This window comes from Haliotis asinina, chromosome 11 (genome assembly GCF_037392515.1).
Source record: "Haliotis asinina isolate JCU_RB_2024 chromosome 11, JCU_Hal_asi_v2, whole genome shotgun sequence".
NCBI classification, from domain to species: Eukaryota; Metazoa; Mollusca; class Gastropoda; order Lepetellida; family Haliotidae; genus Haliotis; species Haliotis asinina.
The window spans coordinates 7488168-7513012 of NC_090290.1; the positions used below are offsets into that span (position 1 = coordinate 7488168).

General features: G+C 41.5%; 1 protein-coding gene across 1 annotated transcript in view; it reads left to right on the forward strand.

Annotated features, from left to right (window-relative positions):
• The window catches only part of LOC137256471 (zinc metalloproteinase dpy-31-like), a 31873-nt gene extending 7599 nt beyond the window's left edge, over window positions 1-24274 (forward strand). Inside the window, exons 3-16 of the mRNA XM_067794310.1 lie at window positions 672-963; window positions 7787-7897; window positions 8136-8322; window positions 10095-10215; window positions 10673-10739; window positions 10873-11076; window positions 11662-11785; window positions 12028-12162; window positions 14271-14384; window positions 20903-21020; window positions 21872-21990; window positions 22910-23027; window positions 23743-23819; window positions 24270-24274. Of these exons, the coding sequence (XP_067650411.1) occupies window positions 672-963; window positions 7787-7897; window positions 8136-8322; window positions 10095-10215; window positions 10673-10739; window positions 10873-11076; window positions 11662-11785; window positions 12028-12162; window positions 14271-14384; window positions 20903-21020; window positions 21872-21990; window positions 22910-23027; window positions 23743-23819; window positions 24270-24274 (1792 nt within the window). The remainder of the gene's footprint in view (window positions 1-671; window positions 964-7786; window positions 7898-8135; window positions 8323-10094; window positions 10216-10672; window positions 10740-10872; window positions 11077-11661; window positions 11786-12027; window positions 12163-14270; window positions 14385-20902; window positions 21021-21871; window positions 21991-22909; window positions 23028-23742; window positions 23820-24269) is intronic.
• Window positions 24275-24845: the final 571 nt, after the last annotated feature.

Sequence of the window (24845 nt, forward strand, 5' to 3'; positions counted from 1 at the left end):
CAGCGTTAATTCTCATTTAATTATTGTTTTTTTTTAAAAGAAATTGATTTTTTGGTTGTATTGTGAATAGTATGTTCTGTAAATAGATGTATTTTAATGATTGGTAGTTTGAATTAGTAACTTGAATTGTTGGTGACTGTGCCCTCAAGGGGGGTTGAAGTATTGTAAAATTATTGTCCTCCTGAGAGGGTACGTAAGTCCACAGACATTTACAGTAAATTTAAGTGTACCAGGTTTTTAATCGTAGTATTCATTTTCTTTTAATTTTTAATTACGATCACCAGCAGCTGAAAGGATGGTGTAAATCCAACTAGGGTCCATGTAGGTAGCAAAGGTACTGTAAGTCCCCATGGTCCCTAGTGTGGTGATATACCTTCTGCTGTTGGCGATCTATAGTCTGTTTTTATATTGTATTGTCTAAATAGTGCTATTAGTTTTAACTTTCCATGCTAGTTTTAATTGAAATTGTGATATTCTAGTTGTTTTACTGTCCTTCGTTGACAGATTTTACCACATGCATATATTTCATTTAAAGGTTCTCGTCACGATATGGCTGAGATGTGACGTAAAATATTAACTCACTCACTCACTGAAACGGAGTACACCTTTAGTAAGGAGGGTAACAGAATACAATGTAGTTTCAATTCAGAGGTCTTGGATTGTTTACTTAGATCTGTGAACGCAGACTCTGAGGAGGATGCAGATTCACTTGTCACGGAGGGTATTGAAAAGTTAAAACGCAGAAACAAACTGATAAAAATTGCTGATTCCTCCGACGGAGGATGGGAAACTGTACGGAAGTATGTTGCTAATGATTTGGCAGATATTTCTGATGATGACAAGAGGATTGAAAAGGCAGATAATAAGGCTTGCAAAAAGATCCGTCAGAGAAGCAAGTTTTGTATACAACAAATCGGTCGAGTCGACGATCGCAGGGAGAAAGCACGCTTCCTAATTCAGCAGGTTTGAATCAACCAGCCCTTTCGTGTCAGAGGTCCCAGGAGTGGAGCCTGTTTCAACTGTGGCGAATTCACCCATTTTAGAAGAGATTGTCCCCACCTCTACAGTCAGTCGATCACCCGACAATCCACGACCACAGCAACGTCGCAATGAGGAGGATTCCTTCTTGTCAGTGAAGTGTTTTGATAAATCAAATGTGTTTTACTGACGATTTCGAATATGAGCAGGGCATGGCCGAAATAAGGGTAAAATCTTATGTAACCTAGTGTGTAATTGATCTCATTGCAAACGGTTACAAAATTCCCGTTGTTTCAGTGCCGTCTGGATTGGAGTTGCTCAACAACTTGTGACTTTGTGATGAATGCTATTATTGAGTCAGTGAAAAAAGGACTTGTAGGTGAATGTACATCTGCACCTTACGTTGTGAATCCACTGACACTTTCTTTACAATCATCTGGCAAGAAACGTTTGATTCTAGATCTTTCCATGGTTAACAAGTACGTGTTTAGACAATCCGTGAAATATGAAGACTGGAAGTGTGTGCTTGACTACATCAATTCCAGTGACTGGTTAATCAAGTTCGATATCAAGTTAGATATATTCCCACTACATACTGATTTTCTGGGGTGTTCGTGGTCGCATTCGTTTGGGAAGCGGAGTTATTATAAATTCCTGGTCCTACCTTTTGGTCTCACTTCGGCACCTCATGTCTTTACAAAAGTCACGCGTCAGTTGGTAAAGAAGTGGCGTTTTGAAAGCAAGAAAGTCGTTACACATGCATTCCTCGATGATGATATCATGTCAGCTCCTTCTGTTACAAGTGCGTTGACAATAGGGGAGAGTGTCAAGAATGATTTGATTAAATCAGGTTTTGCGCCAAAGGTGGAGAAGTTATTATGGTATCCATCGCAAAGTTTAGAATGGCTTGGTTTTTACATAGATACAACTACTATGGCAATGTCGGTGCCCGAGAGAAAATTTATGAAGTTGTTGAACTGTGTTCAGGAGCTGTTGAACAATAGGACTGGTTATCACAAAGTTAGAAGTGTGCCATCTGTAGTAGGTCAGGTTGTGTCTATGAAACTTATGCTGGGCTCAGTTTGTCAACTGATGACAAGGTCTCTAAGCGTTGATATTGTGTGTGGTCCATCTTGGAACAGTTGGGTTCATTTTTCGTCGAAGAGTGTGGATCAGTTACATTTTTGGGAAGACAATATCAAAAGGTTGAATAGCTGGGCTTTGATCAAACAGTCACTTGGTTCGGTGACGATTTTCAGTGATGCCAGCGATACAGGGTTTGGTGGGTACTGTGTTGAGTTGGCTGGTGCAAAGGCGCACGGGCAGTGGTCAGCTGAGGAGGATAACCGTAGATCCACCTGGAGAGAGCTTATGGCGGTTTATTTGGTTTTGAAAAGTTTCATACCATCCTTGAAATCGCACAGAATTACGTAGTTTACTGCTAGTCAAAATGTTGCATCTATTGTTGAAAAGGCTAGCATGAAACAGCATTTACATGATGTAGCCATGCAGATATTTCAAGTATGTTCTGTCAACCAGATACATTTGTCTTTGCAGTGGATTCCTCGTTGTGAGAATCAGTTAGCAGATATGCTGAGCAGAGTGACTGATTACGATGATTGGGCAATTGCCAGGAACGTATTTCAACAAACTGATGCCAAATGGGGTCCACATGAAGTGGATGGGTTTGCTAGTTACTAGAATACCAAGCTTGTAAGGTTCAATTCTAGATTTTACAATCCTGATTGTGATGCTGTTGACTTTCACGGTGGAATGGAGTGGTTTGAACTGGGTTGTTCCTCCTGTCTGTTTCATACCAAGAACAATTAGACATATGTCGGGGTGCGGTGCTAGAGGTACACTTGTTGTACCAGAGTGATATTCTTCATGCTTTTGGCCTCTGTTAGCAGTCGGCAATGTGTATATCACACAAGTGAAGGAGTGGATGTACCTGCCCACAGCTAAAGAAAGCGACCGGCCGGTTTGCCGAGATTGTTGTCCCACTGTAGAGCCGATTCTACTATTAGGAATAATCGGTATGGGTTAAATCATTGTCTATGAGCAAAAAGTTACCAATATCACCTTTGCATTGTTCTTTGTATTTATTGTCAGTAATTCAGTAAAGTGAATCTTTTGCTGCTGTGCAGACAGCATATTATAGCATCAGGCATGCGCATGTCAGTGTAGGTATTGAAAACCCAACAGACAGTTCTCTGGTGAGAAATGTTTTGGAAACTGCTAAACGTAAGTTAGCAAAGTCGATTTCGAGAAAAGCACCAATTACTATTGAGTTATTAGAGAAAGTTTATGATGCTAGAATGTCTCAACCCTCTTTGGCTGATTTGAGAATTGCTACGATGTGTTTATTGGCATATTCAGGGTTGTGGAGGTCCGCAGAACTCTTGAATATTTCCAGATGTGATATTCCTTTTTTAAGATACTCATATGATGCTCTTTATAGAAAAGTCGAAGATTGATGTGTATAGAGACGATTCTTGGCTGGTCATAGGCAGAACAAATTCCAAACTGTGTCCAGTATCTTGTTTACTGAAATATATGGATTATTCCAACATTCCACCGGAGTCTGATGAGTATGTTTTCAGAAATATATCCAAGACCAAATCCGGGTACATGTTACGAAGACGCAATACTCCAATGTCGTACACGAGGTTACGGGAACTATTTATAGAGATATTCAAGCCGTTTGTCAAGAACATAAAAATGTACGGTTTGCACAGTCTTCGTAGTGGGGGTGCGTCTGCTGCAGCAAACAACGGCAAACAGCACTAGGGCTCTGAAAACTTACTTTCTTTGAACCTCATGCTATCTTATGCAAATACAGCCAGTCCGAGTATTTATGCTGTTATGTTGTCTGTATACTTGTGAAAGGGGTGTAGGAGAACCATCAATATCTGCACACAGGTCCGATCATCTGCAGCTCACAAAAACAGGTTAAATGCCACGTGTCGCTTACCAGTCTATTATGCACAAAATATGTCAATCGGTATAACAAATGATGAATAGGAACTTTGAGTACACACATCATCTTTATTGCAATCGATTCAGTAAACATTAGCACACACTTCAAAACGTCGCATCGATTGTAATAAAGGTGCTAATCTACATGGAAACGTTGCATCGATTGCAATAGAAACGTTGTTTGTGGGAAAACAAAAATCGTGGATAAAAAATGAGATTATAGACCAATGTGAGAAAAACTGAAACAGTCACATGGCCAGGTGAGAAACTGGTATGATGAAAAGGAAAGATTTTTTTAATGATAGACAACTAGATCCTAAACTACGCTGAAAAATCGCAAAAACCAAGTCATTCTGCCATAAACTCGCCAGGGATGTATATTCAGTCCACACTTGTTCATTATTTTTATCAACAAATTTGTACATCCCATGGAAGAAATTGGTGGTAAAGGTGTCTTTGTATCAAAGATGTGCTTACCATGATGCTTGCTGATGATGTCTCATTTGTTGATGATGCCTGGATGCTCTTTCTGTATATCAGTGTGTTTTTATATATGTGTTGGAAATCGGCATATGACACTATAATAAAACATGTTTCCTTCTTCCCTTGCCGCCATATAGCTGGAATATTGCTGACTGCAGTGTGAAACTCACTCACTCACTCACTAAACCGTGTTCCCTTTAAACTGGAGTCACATAATAACATGATACTGACACGTAAACTGTACTCGTCAATTGCCCATGTGTGATTTGGGAATTTCCTACAGTCCGCGAAGGTCCTGGTGTGAAGTGGTCTTCCTCTAATAGTGGCGACTAACGGGTTCGGGTGGTCAGGCTCGCCATGGTCCGTAGTGGACACGTGTCAACGGATCCAGTTCCGCAAATCGATGCTCATGCTGTTGGTCACTGGATTGTCTGATCTATACTCAATTACGTGCAGAGCTCGGCCATATAGCAGAATGCAAGGTAAAACTAAACACACTCACGTATGGAATATTGCGGTTACCTACCTTGTTGTACTTAATTCAAGACGCTCAACACATTTTTTCCAAATTGTAACTGCAAGAAGGACCAACGACACGAAAATGACTAACGGAATTACAGACGTATCTATTAAAGCATAGTAGAACATGAAAACCAGAATGGACTAAATGAACGCTGTACTGCTGAATCCGATCATGCCTCGGCTCTATATAACATTATTGTAATAATATCCAATACACTTAAACAGAATTACGTGAGAAAAATTGCATGCCTCAAATGTTGTAGACATATTCCACAAAATATGAAGTTGCATTCTAGACAGTCGTACATCTCAAGCTTATTATCCATATATGGTATTGTATATATCACATGGAGTTGTGTTCGCCAACTGCGCCTCGTTTCAATCCAGCGATTACGATCAATCATGCAGAATAATGAACGTCAAACACATTCTGCCCGGTTACGAATGTAGTATATTAACGTAGGTCATGTGCAGATATCGCACCAGACAGCCAGATCCTTAGCAATGGGACCACTTTTTCATAGACTGCTTTTCCTTCTCCTTAGCTGTATCCTAGCAAAAGGAGCAGCCAAAACCATAAAGAAATCTTCTGACGATGAGGCAACAAACAATACTTCGGCATCACGAACCGGAGATGGAACTTCCTTTGTGTCATCGACTAACGGTTCTAAAGTCAGCAAACTTGTGGGTAAAACATTCGACTTCTCGAGTCTTGTGAAAGCCACTGACACAGTTGAACTCACACTTGCCAACCAGACACTTAACCGATCTGCATTCACAGTTGATGAATCGAATGCTATGAGTTCTGCTCCTTAGTATAACATTATCATCACTACGTTCAGCTATAATATCATTTTATATTGTTGATCAGTTTAAACCAGTGCAAATGTAGTCTATGAAGACGATCTGCTTTATTCAGAACCTCCGATCCACTGACACTGACACTGATTCATCTAGTAATGCTAACGTTGCTTTCATACTATGGTATAGTTATGATTTATGGTCACGCGAGACAACACGGAGGGACAAATCTCAATTTTACTGAAGATCTCAAGTTGCTAAAGCAATGACAAGGTTATGTCGACGCACAGTAGGTCGTGGATTAGAACGTCTCCAACAGCCTGGAAGTGGCTACGTTTCGTGAATTACTTGATAACTGCTTCTGTTACCCTTCACCTTTATCAACAGATTTGTTGTAAAACCGTGCAGATGTGGTCTGTTAAGACATGTCTGTTTTAAAGCACTGGTGATGATGTTATTGTACTCTTTGAGCTGAGAACTCACAAGTGTACTTACCAGTCCAGTTTAAATCCAAAGAGATATAGTGTTATATGACGCACTGTCCTGGATTAGAATTGGTCACCAATACCCAATGTTTGTTGCTTGTATGTTATTCTTTGCCTGGATGTGTTTATGGCCATGGTCAACACATATCATTGTATCCAAATCTCGATGCTGATGTTGTCCATTGCTCGATTGTCTGGTGCAGACTCTATTTACAAGCCGTCACCATATAACATGAATACTGGGGCGAGTTCACCGTGAAACTAAACCCACTCACTCTCGCTATACGAGTTGATATGTGAAATAAAGAGTCTGGTAACACACTTCTTTTAATGTATTCCTATTATGCTTATTTTATCTTCACAAGCTTTTGGTATTAGTTTGGCACGATTACCAGGCTTAACTACTAACTAATTCAGAAACATGAAAAATACAACAGGCAGAAACTAAAAGACCTAATCAAAACCAAGTTTGTTTAACAGTTAAGGTGACAAGGTCTCAACGAAGCACACGGTAATAAGTTATTTTCAAATTCCAGACTTCAACTGGAAATTGGTGTGTATAAATGAAACACTTGCTTTTAGAAACAGCAAACAGTAGACCAATCCCCTCATGAAACGTTTTCCATTTTAATGGATGTTGGGAGAGCAAATCTCGCATGAATATAGCTATAGCCCTTGACAATAAGAGTTTCACCCTTTTGCAGCACAGCAGGGGTACTTATGTCCTGACCTGCAGAGGACTTCTGTTGCGTCACTAGAATGCCCCTCTGTCTGTAGGATTGACTGATAAAAGAAAGGCAACCAGTTTCAGTTTTCTGAGATAAAACAAATGTTCACCCCGTTTAGCAGATGTACTACTCTACTTCACAGGCAATCGCAGGTACCTGTAATTTAGGTGGTATTACAAGAGTGGGAACCAGACTTGGTAAATTGTTTACCTCGGGCATGTGGAGATCGTTACGGGGAGCTGCACCTTTCATCTTTTCACTTTTAATTTTGATACAGTCCAGGCATTATCCATTCAGGTTATAAACACTGAGTAACAGGTCTTGGTTTTCAAGTAGTAGTAAGTTTAGTTTGATGGCATTAAACACACCACCATTGACTGATGTGTCATCGAATGCTTGTAAGGAAGAGGAAGTCATATTCGCTGGTACATCCATGCTAAATGTGGTCATTCAGTAACGAACCGGCAAAGCCAGTCAAGCATATATTCTTTAGTTGTGTATCGGCGCCATCAAAATAACTTGATGACGATCCTCTTCATCATGGGTATGGTGAAGTATGAATTAAATGTTTCACATTTGCTTTCAAAACCGGTCCTTAGGAGGCCCAACTTCAGAATTTCGACCGTGACCGTGGAATGGAGACACTAACTTATACAATATTTATCTGCCGTTTGTGAGTCTACTGATCTGAAAGTATCTGAAAGTCAGAAAAACGCGACAGGCATGCCATCTGTAAAACCCGCGCACTTAATGTGTTATCATTAAGCTTTGGTTGATTGTGTCTCCTTTAAAACAATGCCTATATTTCAGATGTCACTTCAAAGCATGTTGGAGGAACACAGTCTGTCGGATATTATGTACATCGCCACCAAGATAGCACGCATCGAAAAGAAGATTGCTGACAAATTCAATTACACATTGGTAAAAATCCAGACATTTCACTTTATACATTTATCATGAACACGCTTCATACTTTTGTGTAAATACTCATTGAAACAAAAATGTACATATATATGACATCATATGGATATGCAGTAATTGATGTGACTGTGTTTCTGCGCCCTCTAGTCCATTTAAATGATGCACAATGGTGCCAAATCCAGTAAGATGAGACGTGGGCATGCCAGCTCACCACGATCTGTTCCATTTGCATTTTCAGGAGTCTTTAGCCTTAGAAGACATCTTTGACTCTGACGACGACCTAGTACTTACAAGAAAGGATGTGGATGAAATGGAAAGAGAAATAAATCAAGAAAGCAGGAGCAGAAGACTCAAGCGGAAGGCTAGGGATGGAAACCGTTGGTCCACAACCATCCCCTACAACATCGACTCAGTATTCGTTAGACGTAAATAATGTATTTGTTGTTTATCCCGCGCAACGCATTTTTATGGGCGGTATTATTTTGGACTCCACCTGTCCAGCGACGTTAATCCCCCCAAATAGTAAATAAATAAAATAAACACCCCCCTCCCCCAAATAAACAATAAAAAAATCACTTTTAAACCACAGTTCTAACGGTACTTTAAATGCCACGATCAGTTATTGTCGTCGGATGAGCAATGGGATGCAGCCATCGTACTGTGTAGGTCGTCTACAACAAACTGGCACCACTTCTGATCGCCCAAGGTCGGGTCGTCCACGTGTGACGTCACGAGCAGAAGACCGTCAAATCGTCCAACGTCACCTACGTGACAGATTTCTGCTAGCTATATGAACCAGGGCTGAGAGGTCGACTGTCCTCACAGAGGACAAAATCGGTTGTGGGCTGGCAATCTCCATTCTCGAGGTCCATATCGTCGGCCAATATTGACGCCGTTTCATCAACGTCAACGTCTGCTGTTGGCCCAACGTCACCTCCGATGGACCCAGAGAGACTGGCATCGAGTCGTCTTTAGTGATGAATCCAGGTTTACTCTCAGATTTGCGGACGGCAGGCAAAGAGTCTGGAGACGACGTTGTGACCGATATGTTGTGTACAGGAAGTTGACATATTCAGGGGCAGAAGCTGCATGGTGTAGGGTGCTTTCTGTGGGAACAACTGTTCTCAACTTGTGGTCATCCGTGGAAGCCTCACAGCTCCTGCTTACCGCGACTAGGTGCTCACCCCTGAACTCGTTCCTTTCACGACGGCTCATTGCCCGGGTCTACATTTTCAGCATGTTAATGCACGGTCGCATACCGCGATGTTGACACGAAATTTCCTTCAAAACATTGGAATCAACGTCAAGACTAGCCATCGAGGTCCCCTGACCTCAGTCCAACAGAGAACGTGTGGGATGCACTTTGGAGAAGGCTTCGTGATCTTAGGGACCAGCCTCAGAATTTGCAGGAACTTGGCTCTACCTTGCACGAGCAATGTCAGAATCCCCAACCACATGTTCACAAGCATCAGGCAGTCAATGAGGAGACGTTGTTTGGCAGTGGTGAATGCGTGGGGCGGCGATACACAATATTGAACTGAGAAATTTCTAATTTTTATTCATGTGACTTGACATTCTGTATATCCATGATTTGGAACAACAGTGTAGTCTAATTGAACTGATTGTGTCACTGTCAGTGTATCGCTTACATCACAAAGATATCAGCAATGAAATAATAACAGTTTAACCATCTTACAATCTCTTGTTCTTTTATAGCGTCACGAAGAAAGAATGTGAAATCTCTTTTTTGAGTATAGTTTAACCACAGGAAGATATGTTCTGGGTATGGACGAAAGGGTCGCTATCGTATGTTGCAAATGTACTCTGGGTGAACATATGCTCTGACGTATTCACACAAAATGGTATACTATCATTGGAGATGGAAAATTTGTTCCTGAATGCGTAGACATGTAAAATTGCAAATGGTGCTCATTTCGTAAGAATAGTTATTTATTTTCAGCAACCCATGTTTGTTGTAAGAGGCGAATAGCGGGATCGGGTGAGCAGGCTTGCTGACTTGGTGTTACATGTGTCATCATATCCAAGTGAGGAGATGGATGTGCACGATGTTGATTACTGGACTGTTGTGTCGAAAATCGATTACTTACTGACTGCTGTCATATGGTTAAAATACTGCTGAGCGCAGCGTTGAACAAGAGCCATAGATGTGCTTCTAACATGGTTGCAATGTTTCCAGATGCAGCAGGAATGAAGGCCATCAAAGAGGGTATTCACCACTGGGAGGAAGAGACATGCTTAAAGTTTGAAGCTCGACAACATACTGGAAGTCCCATTCTGTTGTTCCAGCAAAAAAGGGGGTATGTGAACCAATTTGTTGATTCCAAACACCACATGGGCTATGATTCTAATAAATAATAGCAATAAGAAACATCAGCAATTGAAAATGTGTGTGTTCAAACGGATATTTCCCAGTTGTCGGAACCTTGGGAAAGTAATTAAAATTGTGTACAGACAGTCGTGTCTTTCTTGCGTGACAGGATAGCTTAAGTGAATATATTTCTCTATCACACAGCATGTAACCGGTACACTGTTCGGTTTTACGATTTATCGAAAGCCCTAAATGAGTATTACGGATCTTGCATCCAGCCTTGTTGGGTAAACAGCTGGCCTCTCTGACATACCCTTTGTGTTTGTCTCACGAACTATGCGATAAGTGAAAAGGACTTGGTTTTGGGGCCGTTGATCTGTTCTGTCACTTTCACATTCTGTGTCCAGCACCGTGCGTGGCGAAAACCTCTCTCTTTTCTGTTTCAGATGCTACTCCTATGTTGGCAAACAATCATTTAGCCAAACAATATCAATCGGACGTGGTTGCGAAACAGTAAGTTTTGGCAAACATTTATATAAATTGTCGACTGTCACTCAGTAACAGCTAACCATAATCAACATGAGGATTAGACATGTGTCGACCGCATTAAATGTCAACATGCATCTGTTTTTTCTTCTTCACACAGAAAGGTATTGTAGCCCACGAGATAGGCCACGCCTTGGGGTTCTGGCACGAGCATTCACGACCGGACCGAGACAACTATGTCACTATTCACTATGGAAACATCGAGTGGGGAAAACGTCACAACTTTTACAGTAGAGGCTGGGAAGAAGCTGAATCATTTGGGATGCCATACGACTATTCTTCTATTATGCATTATCGTGAAAGGGTACCAATATTTACAAGCCTAAACTCTCCGTTCTCTCTCTCTCTCTCTCTCTCTCTCTCTCTCTCTCTCTCTCTCTCTCTCTGTGTGTGTGTGTGTGGGGGGGGGTGTTTTGGAGGTGGGATTCGATCACTGTCATCGATGGTGTTGTCAACAACCTGAACTATAGGGCCTATACATCCTGATGCCTTTGTTCAGTAAAATGGCCTTTACGCAGTCTGGTGGAAATGTTCTGCTAAAACTTTGTATGATCTTGGTGCTTCATATCAATCAAGGAGTGTGTCTGCAGCAAACCCGAACTTTAGAGCCTATACATCCCCATGACCCTGTTCAGTAAAATGTCTTTTAGGCAATCTGGTGGAAATGTACTGCTAAATGACAAAAATGCAAGACACAAAATCATTCATCTGACATGCTGACTGGGATGAACTTATACTCCTTTCCTTTGAGAATGTTTATTTGTTTCTTTGAAAGGCATATTGGAACAATTGTCAAAGGATTATGGCCCTGCCGTTATCAACTCCTGTTCGGTCGTTTATAAATACCTTTGAGTTGGGTTAATCATAATTTGATCATCTGTTTGTCTAGGCATTCAGCAGGAACTGGGCAAAAACAATCACAGCTAAAGAGGCCGGTATGGATTCGGCTTTGGGTTCCAGACGAAATCTTTCTTTTTATGATGTCAAACTTGCGAATCTGATGTATTGCAACTGTAAGTAATATCATCGTCCCACTCGTTTGTCTTTGTTCACCCGGACGTGCTGGTTACAATACAATGGAATAACATTGGTTGATTGCATGGCTTCATGATATAGGTGATTGTGGTGGTTCCAAACTTGAAATCATGTCTGTGAAATCTTTTTGAGGTGGTAAACTGAAAATATACTATCAACGTGTCGTGGTACTTTTTCATGAATAAAACATGCTTTATGAAGCATGCCTTTGTTTCAACAGCGACATGCGACGGAGGTTTGTCATGGGAGGCGTGCAGGTATGATGGCTACAGAGACCCAAAGAACTGCAACAGATGTAAGTGCCCAGATGGACTTAGTGGGGACTTCTGCGCGGATGTGAAACCAGGAAAGGGAGGTAACTCTTTATATGTACACATTATCATTGTAGATAACAGTAACTGAATTAATGTTCACTTAAAAGATCTAGTAAGCAAAACACAGACAATTATTACATCTACATTGACCTTCATAGTTGTCAATGGAAACACTGCCCCCCAAGGGCCTTCAGTGCTTGTAAGAGCAATGGGCAAATCCAGTGTTTATTGGAAGAGTAACGGGAAATCCCAATAATTGTAAGTCTTCAGTGCTTGGGGGAGTTCATGTGCTTGCTGTATGAGCAGTGGTGTCATTCAGTGCTTGTAAGAAAAATGGAGCCTGTCATTACTTGATAGAGCAATGTCGGCCTTGACTAATTGTTGTAAGATCAACGGGGAATGACTGTGGTCTTTGACTTGATCGTATTTCCACGGTTTCATGCTTTTATTTACTTAACTAGTGTCCAAAAGAAACTATACCAACCTTTTAAAAAATTAGTGCCAATCCGCATTGCATATTCCAAACAAAGCGTATTTGATGGAAAATACCTGGAACACTTTACCACTTCCGGGGAAAACGTAAATTCGTGAAAGTGACGTGCCTAAAGACTGTAGAAAAACGGATGGGTCAACACGTTGATATCACAGCAACACAAAAGAACACAAGACATGCCACGTTTGACAGCCATAGAGAGAGCCATCAACCAGATTGATGCAGCGGCTACGACAGACAGGTCACACGTTAGCCAGGCCCAGGAGTGGAAGACCACGAGTAGCCACACTCTGTGAAGATCGTTACATCAGGGTAATTCACCTGAGGAACCGCACAGCAGCGGCGACGTCCATGGCGGCTGCAGCACTGGGTCACCAGATCAGTCCACAGACTGTCTACAGGAGACTACGGCAGTATGGTATCCGGCCCCGTCATCCCTACTGCGGACCGCTCCTTACACCTCGACATCGGCACGACAGATTGATGTGGGTCAGGCGAGTCCGACGCTGGCAATGTCGTGACTGGGCACGTGTTCTGTTCTCGGATGAAAGCAGATTCCTCATCTTCAGAAACGATGGACGGCAGTTTGTTTACCGAAGAGTTGGTGAACGTTTGGCGCCTAACTGTGTTCATCAAGTCCGGCCGTTTGGAGGTGGAGGGTTAATGGTTTGGGGTGGCATATGTGGTGACGTCAAGACAATGCTTGTCGTAATTCGTGGAAATCTGAAGCGCAGCGTTATCGTGATGACACATTACGACCTGTTGTGGTGCCCGTTCTTCAGCGACAACCACGTGGAATCATTTTCCAACAGGACAATGCAAGGCCACACAAGATTGACACAGAACTTCCTTCACAACGCCAACATACAGGTTTTGCCATGGCCCACATGTTCACCGGACATGAATCCCATCGAACACTTATGGGACCACCTCGATCGGCACATCCGACGTCGTCCTGTGCCTCCAGTAAACGTTCAGGACTTGGAACGATATCTTCTCGAGGAATGGCAACGTCATCACCCGTTTGACGTCATCAGTCCGCAGGCGTGTTCGGGCGTGTATTGAGGCTGACGGTGGACATACCCTCTACTGACTTGACGTTGAAACGTTTCATGTGACGTTTCATATTGTTTCTCTCATTAGTGCTCTAAGGAAATGTTCATTTTTCGCCCCCACCCATCTTTAAGGTCTTGTCAAATTCAGTGTTCAATTTTGACTGAAATGATTTATCAAAAGTATAACACCAATCCTAACCGTGTTCTGTTTTCATTTTATGTCGTTACAAACAAGTGGTATCGTTTCTTTTGCACACTAGTTTAGTTATGTACCAATTTGGTTTTCCGTGATAAAGCTCAAAGAACATCACGTCTGCGTTAGACAGCATTCTGACCATTAAACCAGCTATACTTATTTATTATGTCTGTTCGCTGCTTAACGCCACACTCAGCAAACTTCTGCCTATAGGGCGGCGGTCTGTAAGTAATCGAATCCGGGCAAGATGAGGTGTGAAAACCAAGTCAGCGAGTCTGACCACCCGATCCCATTAGTCACCTCAGACGAAAAGCACGGGTTGTTGAAGATCAATCCTAATACCAATCTTCACGCGTCTTGTCACCTTACGCAACGCCCTATAGGCTCGCGTTTCATTTGTTTCAGCTGTGTGTGGGGATACGGACCTTGAGGCATCTTCAGAATGGCAGACACTCAAGTCTCCAAGCTATGGACAATCATATCCAGCTAATTCAGAATGCAGTTGGCGAATAAAAGTAGGTGCTATTTTAGCATTGTCACCATGGATTGATTACTGTTTCACCATTTGGGTAATTTACATTTGAATTTACACTTCTTCAACAGTGAAATTTACATTTAAAAAACGTGTATCTCTTGTTGAATGAACTAATCTTACCATTGTCTCTGATAGGTCAGGGCACCCGTTTAAAGCCACTTCCTCCGGGTGGGTGCTGGGTAATACTAAGCGCTCTTGTCCCGTGTGGACCCGGTACAGAATGTGTCAACAGCACCATATTGCAGGTCCCAAATTGGACAACCCGTTTGCCGTGGGCTGCTCCCCTGTGTCGGTGGATGATGGGATCCTGATGGTTGAGGGCAGTTGGAACCTGGACCAATGTTTCATTTGCTCAGTACACCGCTTTGGCCCTTACTTTACCTTGACGGCTGGTAGAACTGGAACGATTCTATCAATCGGTTGGTTATTGTTATATTGCTATTGTTCATGGCAGGTCTATCACACAGTGTCTACCAATGGCTCTTTGTTTTGTTAAATTGCCCAGTGCCAGAAGGCGGTGGCTCATGGACTAATCTGGATATTCGAAACTCTGAATTCTGTATTTCTTGAGAACAGTGTCATGGACCGAACCAGCCTGGAATTTATTCCTTTAGTCATTACAGCTTTTCATGTTTTATGCCTAAGAAGCTTAACTCATGTCGAGGGATAATCAGGGACCGAGCTCTTTGTCTGTCAGACATGATCGAGGAAAATATTCCAGTTGAACTAAGGAATCAAGGAGTTACGGCGTTAAACGCTTTACAAAAGAAAAATAAAATAAAATGATGAAGTTGTCAAAACAAACATTTGTTTTGCAGTCCTTCCAAAATCAATCAGAAAGGTTGGTTATTTCAATATCGGTGTGGAAGTTCATGTTCCAAATCTCCTCCGATGGTATAAATGCCACTGATTTGCACATGGAACAAAATCTTGCCGAAATGATACGGTGTGCTCTCCTTGGAATGGTAACCATGAAAGCACTGGGTGCACAAATGCTATTAAGTGCGCCAACTGCAATGGAGAACATTTGGCCTCATAAAAGACTTGTCCCTTTTTCCAACAAGAGTCCCAAATTCTTAAAATCAAATATACCTCAAATGGTTCTAAATCCTTCTGAAACTCCTACCATTAAATATTCAACTGTCATTTCTTGCCCACTTCCAGTCGTTAAAGTTGCCACCACCTCCATCATGTGTCAGACATCAATATCCTGGGTTGCAGATCGACTCCTTTTAGATGACGTTTCTCAGATATCCATGAAACAGACAGACACATCCGTGTCATGTTCTCAGACAGAGTTACTGTCTGAATCCATAAATGACGTTGCATTTGAAATCGATTTTCAAAACGGTAAAGATGCCAGTAGCCATAAACAATTATCAAAGAGTGAAAATAAAAAACAAACAAAACAAAAACACCATTGTAAAGGTTCACAATCCATTTGAACCTTTTGAGATGGAGTCTCAGGCCATGGGAATAGACCCCAGTCAAGGACTCCAATTAAGCCTCCATGAGCTCCGATGCCATTATTCAGTGGAATTGTAGGGGGGCTAAGGAATAATCTTAATGATTTACATTTACTTATTTTGCCTTTTGCCTGTAACGTAAATCTGTTTGTTAACAGTTTAGCTCAAGTTTTAAATGATTCAATCGATGCTTCACTTGTTTTCATTTGTGGATGATTTCAATATTTCCTGTCGTGGAAAGCATACACATACAACTGACGACAACTGCAGTTATGTTCAAACAAAATAAATAAACGTGTCTTGGAAACGGCTTTACATTTTCTAAATCCAAAATCCATTTTGTAGAAAACATAAGCCCTATAAGGACCCAGAACTATCTTTAAAGGGCACGCTCATCAAAGTTGTAAAGTCCAAGTTCTTGGGTCTAAGTTTTGATTCCCATTTCACATTCCTACCACACATTAAATCCCTTAAAGCCAAATGCCTGAAGGCACTCGATTTGTTGAAAGGTGCTTCCAGTGGGGAGTGGGGAGGGGATCAAACTACCCTCTTACACTTATATCGATCACTGGTCCCTTCAAAACCCGATTATGGCCCCATCGTATATGGTGGAGCCTGCAAAAGTAACCTTAAACTTCTTGATTCTGTCCATCACCAAGGTGCAAGTCTTTGTCTTGGGTCTTTCAGACCTTCACCTACTGAAAGTCTCTCGGTTGAGACTGATGAACCATCTCTGACACAACACTGTATAAAACAATACATAATCAAATCGTACTCTAATGAATCTAACCCTGCCTATAACTGTGTTTTCAATCCCCGTTATGAGGATTTATACAACAAGAAATATTTCTCTTGTTCCGCCTCTAGGACACAGAATTAAGCCAGTCCTTTCTTCGGCCGGCATTGAGCTAGAAAATATAGCTCCCTCCTGTCTTCTTAATTCTCCAATTGGTTAGGAGGCCACAAGTCGACCTAACAATCACTGCATTTAAGAAACCAGACACTAATGAATTACAATATAAACAGGAATATCATTAATTACAAAGTAAATATAGCAATTACAAATCCTTATTTACAGATGGGTCCAAGGCCGGTGGCTTGTGCCACTGTCATTGGATCCAGAACAATATCTTCTAGATTACCAGACAACAGTTCTATTTTTACAGCTAAAGCTAACGCCATACTAACGGCTCTTAAATATATTGAAAGACACCCAAAACATAAACAGTATATAATCTATTCTGACTCTCTTTCTTGCCTTCAGGCTATTACAAATATTTCTTGTAAACATCCACTTTTAATAGAAATAAATGAACTGTATAATGATCGTGCTACTGGCCAATACGACATCGTCTTTTGTTGGTTACCAAGCCATGTGGGCATTTCTGGGAACACAAAGGCCGATCTTGCTGTCAACATTCCATATTCTGATTTTAAAGTCTGATGCCGAAGACGTGGGGCACGCAAGTGGGTATCAAGAAATTACATGGTCATCATTCGACGATGTCGTATTGGCCACACAAGGTATACTCACGCATAGGTATTGAAAGGTGAGGATCCGCCGTTCTGTATCCCATGTGATGAAAGAATCATGGTCAAGCATGTCCCGCTTTGACTGTGTTGAATATTCCATCACAAGGGATAACTATTTCAAATCACGAACTATGAAGGATCTTTTTAACAATAAGTGTTGTCATTTAATTATTTCATTTTTGAGAGATTTAGATTTGTTAAATGAATGAAGCAAATGTACTATAAGTCCTCTAGTATGGTGATCTACCTTGAACTGTTGGTAATCTATAGCCCATTTTCATGCTGTTGTGTCTTAACTTATGCTACACGATAGTTTCCCTTCCCCACTGAAACCAACTTTCCTGTTGACATCTATGGAACATAGACACCACTGAGACAGATCTGAGTCCCTGTGCCTTAGTCTGTGCATTCTCATTTTCCCCAAGTATTTGTTTGATTGTCGCCTGTAAAAATCGAGTCCGGGCCGGACAGTCCAGTGATCAACATCATAAGCATCGCTTCGCGCAACTGGACGTGTTAGGGAACTTGCATTAGATGTTCTTGGATATTTTGCACTTTAACAGATATCATTCTCCAGTAACCCTTTCCGTGAGCAATATGAGGCTTCTTCTGTGTGGTATATGTTATGAGCTTTGTTTATCCTCCCATAAAGATAACATTGGGACGACCCACCAACCTTCTATAACATTCGTGTCGAGATTGTCATTTTGCCTTTATCTTGTGGGTACGAGGTGTGGTTCTCATGACTTTTTCATGACAGTTCTGATAGGTAATAGTGGACGTGAAGATGTGATGCTTCACATATTTCTATTTTAACAGTAATGTTGCTATTTTCATAAAATGATGACAATATAGATATAACTTGACGAGGGCAAGGAATTAGCTCTGTGCTTTGTCAGGGCTCTGTATCCACAGAATGCCATCACCAGCGTCAGTTTCAGTCCGTACCAGTCTCTGACTGAGTCACCTCCGAAGTGACTCATAACAGCAAGTCGCATGAGTGACACTACAACCCTATCGACGGGATAAACAGCATACACATTCAACACGACATCTGATCCTCGTCAGTCATGATAGACCTTCATGAGAACATTTCCATCCTGAAGGGCTGTTTCCGGATGTTGCCTGCTTTTGCTAGCCAAGAAAGTGAAGGACGACTAGGGATCACATAGCTTTGGTGAAATGCCAAGGGCCATACTTTGGCAGAACTATGTTCCGAAGCAGACTGATACAGAGGCGACCACCGACAAGGTAGCGACATACCTTGTTTTGATCCTTATAAAACATGTGATGCAGGGAACTGTTTCGTCTGCACCTAGTAAAGTACAGATATCCTTTCTCATCTCATCTCATCTCATGAACCGGATGTAAAATAGATGCTTTTGACAAACACTGAGCAATATTTGCACTATATTCTGACCACCAGGACGATCCAATGGGGATCCACCAATGTCATATCCCCAGGACCTGAATGCCCCATGGAGCCGCTGACAGAAACTATACTGTGGAGATCTCACCTGACCGTTATGCAGCGCTTTCAAAGAATGCACAGCGTGGTTAAAACGTATTACAGTTAAACCGCTTTCCATTTGAATCGAAGAAGTGTTAGTCATAACATGACAATGCCCACCACCGCTAAAGAGGACTGCAATTTTTTAATAGTTTGTATCTTTTGGTCACACTTTTGTGTGATGCTGGTTTTAGTCATGGTCACTTCTCAGAAATATGTCATGAATATAGTAGATTTGAATGCATAGATGCAGGTACACAAATCCACTGTCAGTATCAGAGTGTATTAGGACTTGGGCAAGTCTAAATTTTCTTCCTTGGTATTCTACCTCCTGTTGTCCTACCCTACCCTAATACCCGTTATCGTAATTCCTGACATCAAAATTGTAAGAAATGGTAACATATTCTTCAGGTATCTTTACCATGTATAATATTTAAAACAGGTGACTTTAAGATTTATGTCTAAATCGTCAAGACCAATACAACCTTTCACATATGAAAGATCATAATGACTGGTATAGCGACAGGCGATATTTTGAAAAGTGTCATGTGACAGTGAAAAGACTGCATAACCCCCTAATGACGGCTGTGGGTAAACATGAAGAAATTGTGTACAACGTTTTAAGAGATACCGCGGTTTGAAAAGTGGTCATAGTGACCATGAAGATATGGTCAAGGCCGCCCAGGCTGGCTGGTGCGTAAATCACCATATTTAAAGACAAGTGAAATGCTTCATGACATATCGCATTAACAAGAAACCGGACATACGGACGGATGCTGCTGAAAACAGGGGACAAAACTCTGTGATGCAGTGCCACGTGATACAGTGTGAGAAGAGAAAGTGCACTCTACTTGGTTCTGTCCTGCAAAACGTTGCTCTCAGTTCTCATTGAACGCTCTTGATTTTGATGGAGAAAATATTCCATTCTCATTTGATGATCACATATCGCACCTATCTAGAATATGTTTTGCAGTTCCACTAGGCAATACCTGACCACAGATTCGGCAAAAACTGTCACCGTATCCCAAGTAATGACTATTGTAAACCCTATAACAAACAAATGACTATTCCAGAGACTTCAACGAATTCAAAATGCTGCTGCACCTGTCGTGACTAGGTCTGCTTATTTCTCCACTCTTCCTATGCCATACAGATCATTCTTCTTATGCAGACAGCAGATCAGTCTCCTAACAGTCTGCAATGCTCTGGCCCTTCCTCTCCGGAACACCAGTGACTTCACTAGCTTTCGATCAAAACCCATCTTTTTCTCATGTCTTTCAAACTATGCTGAAATATTTGTACAGTGTAGAACTTTGGGCATACTTCACTGTGGATATATGCACGTTGGAAATGTCCTATCATTTCTATTACCTGTACCTATTATTTCTGGAGTTGCCTGCTGTGATGCTAAAAGTGGCGTAAAAACTCACCCGCTCACCCCTCGTGCCTGTCGTGTATTATGCTTAGCCCGCTTGCAGTTTCGCGATATTAACCACATACTACATCTGTACTTCCTCGAGGACCTCTGCCTTCTCTCACTACTGTTCATGGTGCGCATATGGCCATGCATTGAAGATAAGGATTGAATATTAACCAAGGTAGATAACTCAAGGGAAATCTGTTTCAACTGTCTCTCTGCTGCGATAGTGTCTGTTTGGTTTCATTTGGGAAGTATATCTGTGAAGGGTCAGGTAAGTTTGAAAACATTGAATAATGGGTAAATAATTCCTTTTGACATTAATATACATGTAGAATAGTAAATCCAAGTGACCAAGATGTTCAAGAAACGAATTAGAAATTAAATGCAGTCTTTTTGTTTTGCCTAGGGGTAAGGTTTAGAGGTTGATATCATCACTGATGAAATGGGACTATGTGTGATGTGTTAAATTAGATTTTTGTCTGCCCTTTAATACTTAGCACCATGGTGTGTGTTTTACATATCAATTACTTCTCACTTGTTATAATAGTCACGATAGCATTTCCTTTCAGTTAGGCGGAAGTTTCAAAAGAATCCTTGTAAGATTCAAGGGGCAGTTCTCATTTCCCTGTCACTCAACCTGCCTGGAGTACGTGGAAATAAGGAACGCCGAACTGTCGAAAGCAGGACCAAGGTTTGCTATTTTTACACGTATAACCACAAATAGAAACACTGAATCCTCGTGAATGCTATTAAAATATCAACACATGTCACATTTGGGATTTCACTTTCTCAGTAAAGTACAAACTCTAGTACGTTTTTGGTTGGGTCCCATCCGGGATTCGAATCCACACCCTCAGAGTCAGGCACCGAATCGCCAGCACACAAAGTCAGCCGCTTAACCCGCTCAGCCACCGCGACTTCCACAAAAATGAAAGTCGGACAACTGGTAGTCTAGACTGCGTACTTTGTGTATCCCTCTGATAAGTGTGAATTGGCACGGGTCCCACGGCCGAAAGCTATGATAACATGATGCCATTGAGAAAGTGGTCAAATGCAACATATGTCATATTTGGGATTTCGCTTTCTCAGTCAAGTACAAATTCTAGTACGTTTTTGGCTGAGTCCCATCTGGGTTAGGCGGCTGACTTTGTGCGCTGGCGATTCGGTGCCTGACTGTGAGGGTGCGGGTTCGAATCAACAAAAAACATACTAGAAATTGTAATCCCAAATATGACATATGTTGCATTTGACCACTTTATAAATGGCATCGTGTAATACTCTCAAAATACCCCCTTCGTTTTCCTTCTACACTTGACCAGTGATCCAGGTAGGAATTGATATTTTGTAACTCATGGTTGTCGTGAGGGGCATTAATCGTGTAGTCAAGCTTGTCATCGTATCACAAATATGTACATCAATGTGCATGATGTTGATCACTTGATTGTCTGGTCTAGACTCGATTATTTACTGACAGCCATCATACACCAGGACCATTGCGGAGTGCGACGTAAAACTAACCTAACTCACCCGCTCTCTCTGCAGATACTGCTGTAACTCAGCACCCAAAGGCAATATTGTTTCCCATGGTAGTGAGATGTTGATACTGATGAGGGCTTATGAAGGATACAGATACGGTGGCTTCTCTGTGGAATACAAGACTGGTAACAACTACAATAATTTGGTTGTCCGTTTTCATTTTCTCCTCATGTTATGCTGATACACAGTGATATTAATGAGACACTCTTGCAGTGCTCTCTCCGTTTGTCGTGAAATGTTGAAAATGTATATCATGCTGAACCAGTGTGTGTGTGTGCGTGCGTGTATGTTCGTTTGTGAGTGCTGTTTAAGGCAAAATAGGAATCATGAGCTATATACATCCTATTCAAACACGTGCTTGTCTGTAAAAGGCAACCCACGCCCTTCACAGAGTTCTTATGTTGACACTGATGACTGTATTGCCGATGTAACCTCCCTGGAGAAATCCTGTAACTCAGACACATACAAGTGGACAGCCGACTCTGAAGAAATCTGGATCAACATTCACGATGCACTTTGCTTCATACACTGATAGCCACTGGGGAATCAAAGATTCCATTACCATCGGTACAGCTGCTGATCACAAATCTTTACTTTTGAAATATCTTATTTTTCCCGGGGCGGTGGGGTAGCGAAGTGGTTACAGAGTTCACTCGTCATGCCGAAGGCCCGGGTTCGATTCCCCACATGAGTGCAATGCGTGATATTGCTGGAATATTGCTAAAAATCGGCGTAAAACTAAACTCACTCACTGTCTTTTTTCCGAATATGGTCCCCACTTTCAGCATCGTTGGAGGTCACATCTTCTATCAAATTTCTGTACTAGCCGTAATGCATCCGAATCAGCATTATCATACAAAGCTTACTAGAATAAAATATTTTGCCATTTTGGACAATTGGTTTTCAAGTCTTTGATGTAGCTTTTTCTTAATGTGTCTCCCATCCATACACTGCTCTTCCTTTCTCTGACTTTTTCCCTCTTTTAACCTTATAGTAGTGGTACTTGCCATTGTCTTTCATTCAGTTAAAGACCCTCTGTTTCAGAACCATGTGGCGGCTGTTCATCCAGTACAAGCAGATCCGGACCTGCATGTGTGGACACACAGACGTACACGTGTAGAGGCAGATACTATGTCTGGTGTGGAAACGGACGTTGCCCACGGTAAGTTCGTCTGAGTTTCTGTCTCTCAGTGTCTGCTTGCATGCGTGTGTTACTTTCCCTTGAGTTTCTGTTTATTAGATTGATTTTCTGTCTATCCAAGCCTCTGTGTCTGTCTGTCTCTGTTAATGGCTCTGTTTTAGCTTTGCCTCTCGACGTACCCGCGAGTCAGACGTGTGCTTCGCCAACTTGTGCCTGTTGAGTAACAGGATCAGGCGATCAGACCTGTTGACGTGGTTTATCCTTGTCATCATATCCCCGCTGCGTAGATTGATGCTCATACTGCTTGATGACGGGGTTTTCTTGTTAGAGCCTTTGTCCTTGATTATTAGTATCGTTTACAGTCGGCCCCACGAGGAATAAATCTCAACCCCACCCATAAAAAAACACAAAGAAACGATGAATAAACAGAACAACACCCTCTCCCCCACCTCCCTAAAAAGCAACAAAAAAAAAAAAACCAAAAAAAACCCCACAAAACAAATCCTGTCCTTGCTGATGTCAAGGACCTTCTGCTCGCACTATATTTATGTGATTGTCCCGGAATATCTTTGAACATACGGTTAACCTTGTTTATTGAACCTGTGAATTAATTGTCCATCTTCCTACTTTCCCCCTAAACATACTTTACAACGAAAGAAAACTATGTTGCTGAGCGCGACGTTGACGTGCAAAGACTCACACAATTTCTGAGGAGTTCGTATTGCTTGTGTTTTAGGTATAGACTGAATACATGTTACAGACAAGTGAAAACATGCTGTACTGGATTCACGCTCAAGGGGGACACATGCACCCGTAAGTATATCAGTATGTTCAGGCTGTACAGTGTACAGCGAGGCCCGTTGGCCAGATTCTGCTAACACGTAGTAAGAACGTAATGCTTGCTTTTTCACTAACATGTTGTAATGGTCTAAAACCTATGCAGGTATTTTGGGTAGCCTATAAGTGAGAGCATTTGATCCCCTACATGGGCCTTATGTGTGAAGCCCATTCGCGATATAGCTGGAATTTTGCTAAAAGAGACCTAAAGCTAAACTCATTCACTCACAAACACGTATGGTCATAACCCTGAACGATGAATTCTCTCAGGTCTTTCACTGCGTCCAAATTCATTACTCAGATGAACCGTGGACCAATGACCCACACAATGTGGACCAATGACCAAGGACCCACACACCTTAGGAAGTGTTCATGCTTCCATGTTTGGAAACAGAATATGGATATTTTGCGTATGATATGTTTCAGGTTGATTGCACTGCTGGGGCAACATCGATACTGGTACATCTAATTTGCACGAGAATTAGCATTAGCAGAATGATAAAATAATAAAGATGGATCAGTGGCGACAAGTATCTTCTTACATCACATCTAGTATGACAGGAACTATGTCTGTATCATCTGGAATTATGTTAACTACATATCGTATAAATAATTCGAAAGATAGATCATGTCTTAAATTATCTCTGTATGACCAAGCATATGAATATTATTTGATTTGACTGGTTATGTTCTCCTTCAGGTAAATGCAAATAACTCAAGGTCTGCATTCTTATTAGTTTCCAAACGTTGTTAATGAATGTGAAATAAATACATGCTACTTCTGGTAAAGATTGGTGATTTGTTATGTATATCCTCAGTGTATTCTGGTCCGACCTAATCTTATGATGCTTTATCACGTAGAAACAATTGCCCTACATCTATGTCCCGATCCATCCATTCAGGTTTCTTGAACAGCAGTGACATCTGTGTTGGTATGACACATTCAGAGAGAGACAAGTTAACTATGATTCTGACATAAGGTTAAGCATGCAGAACATACAC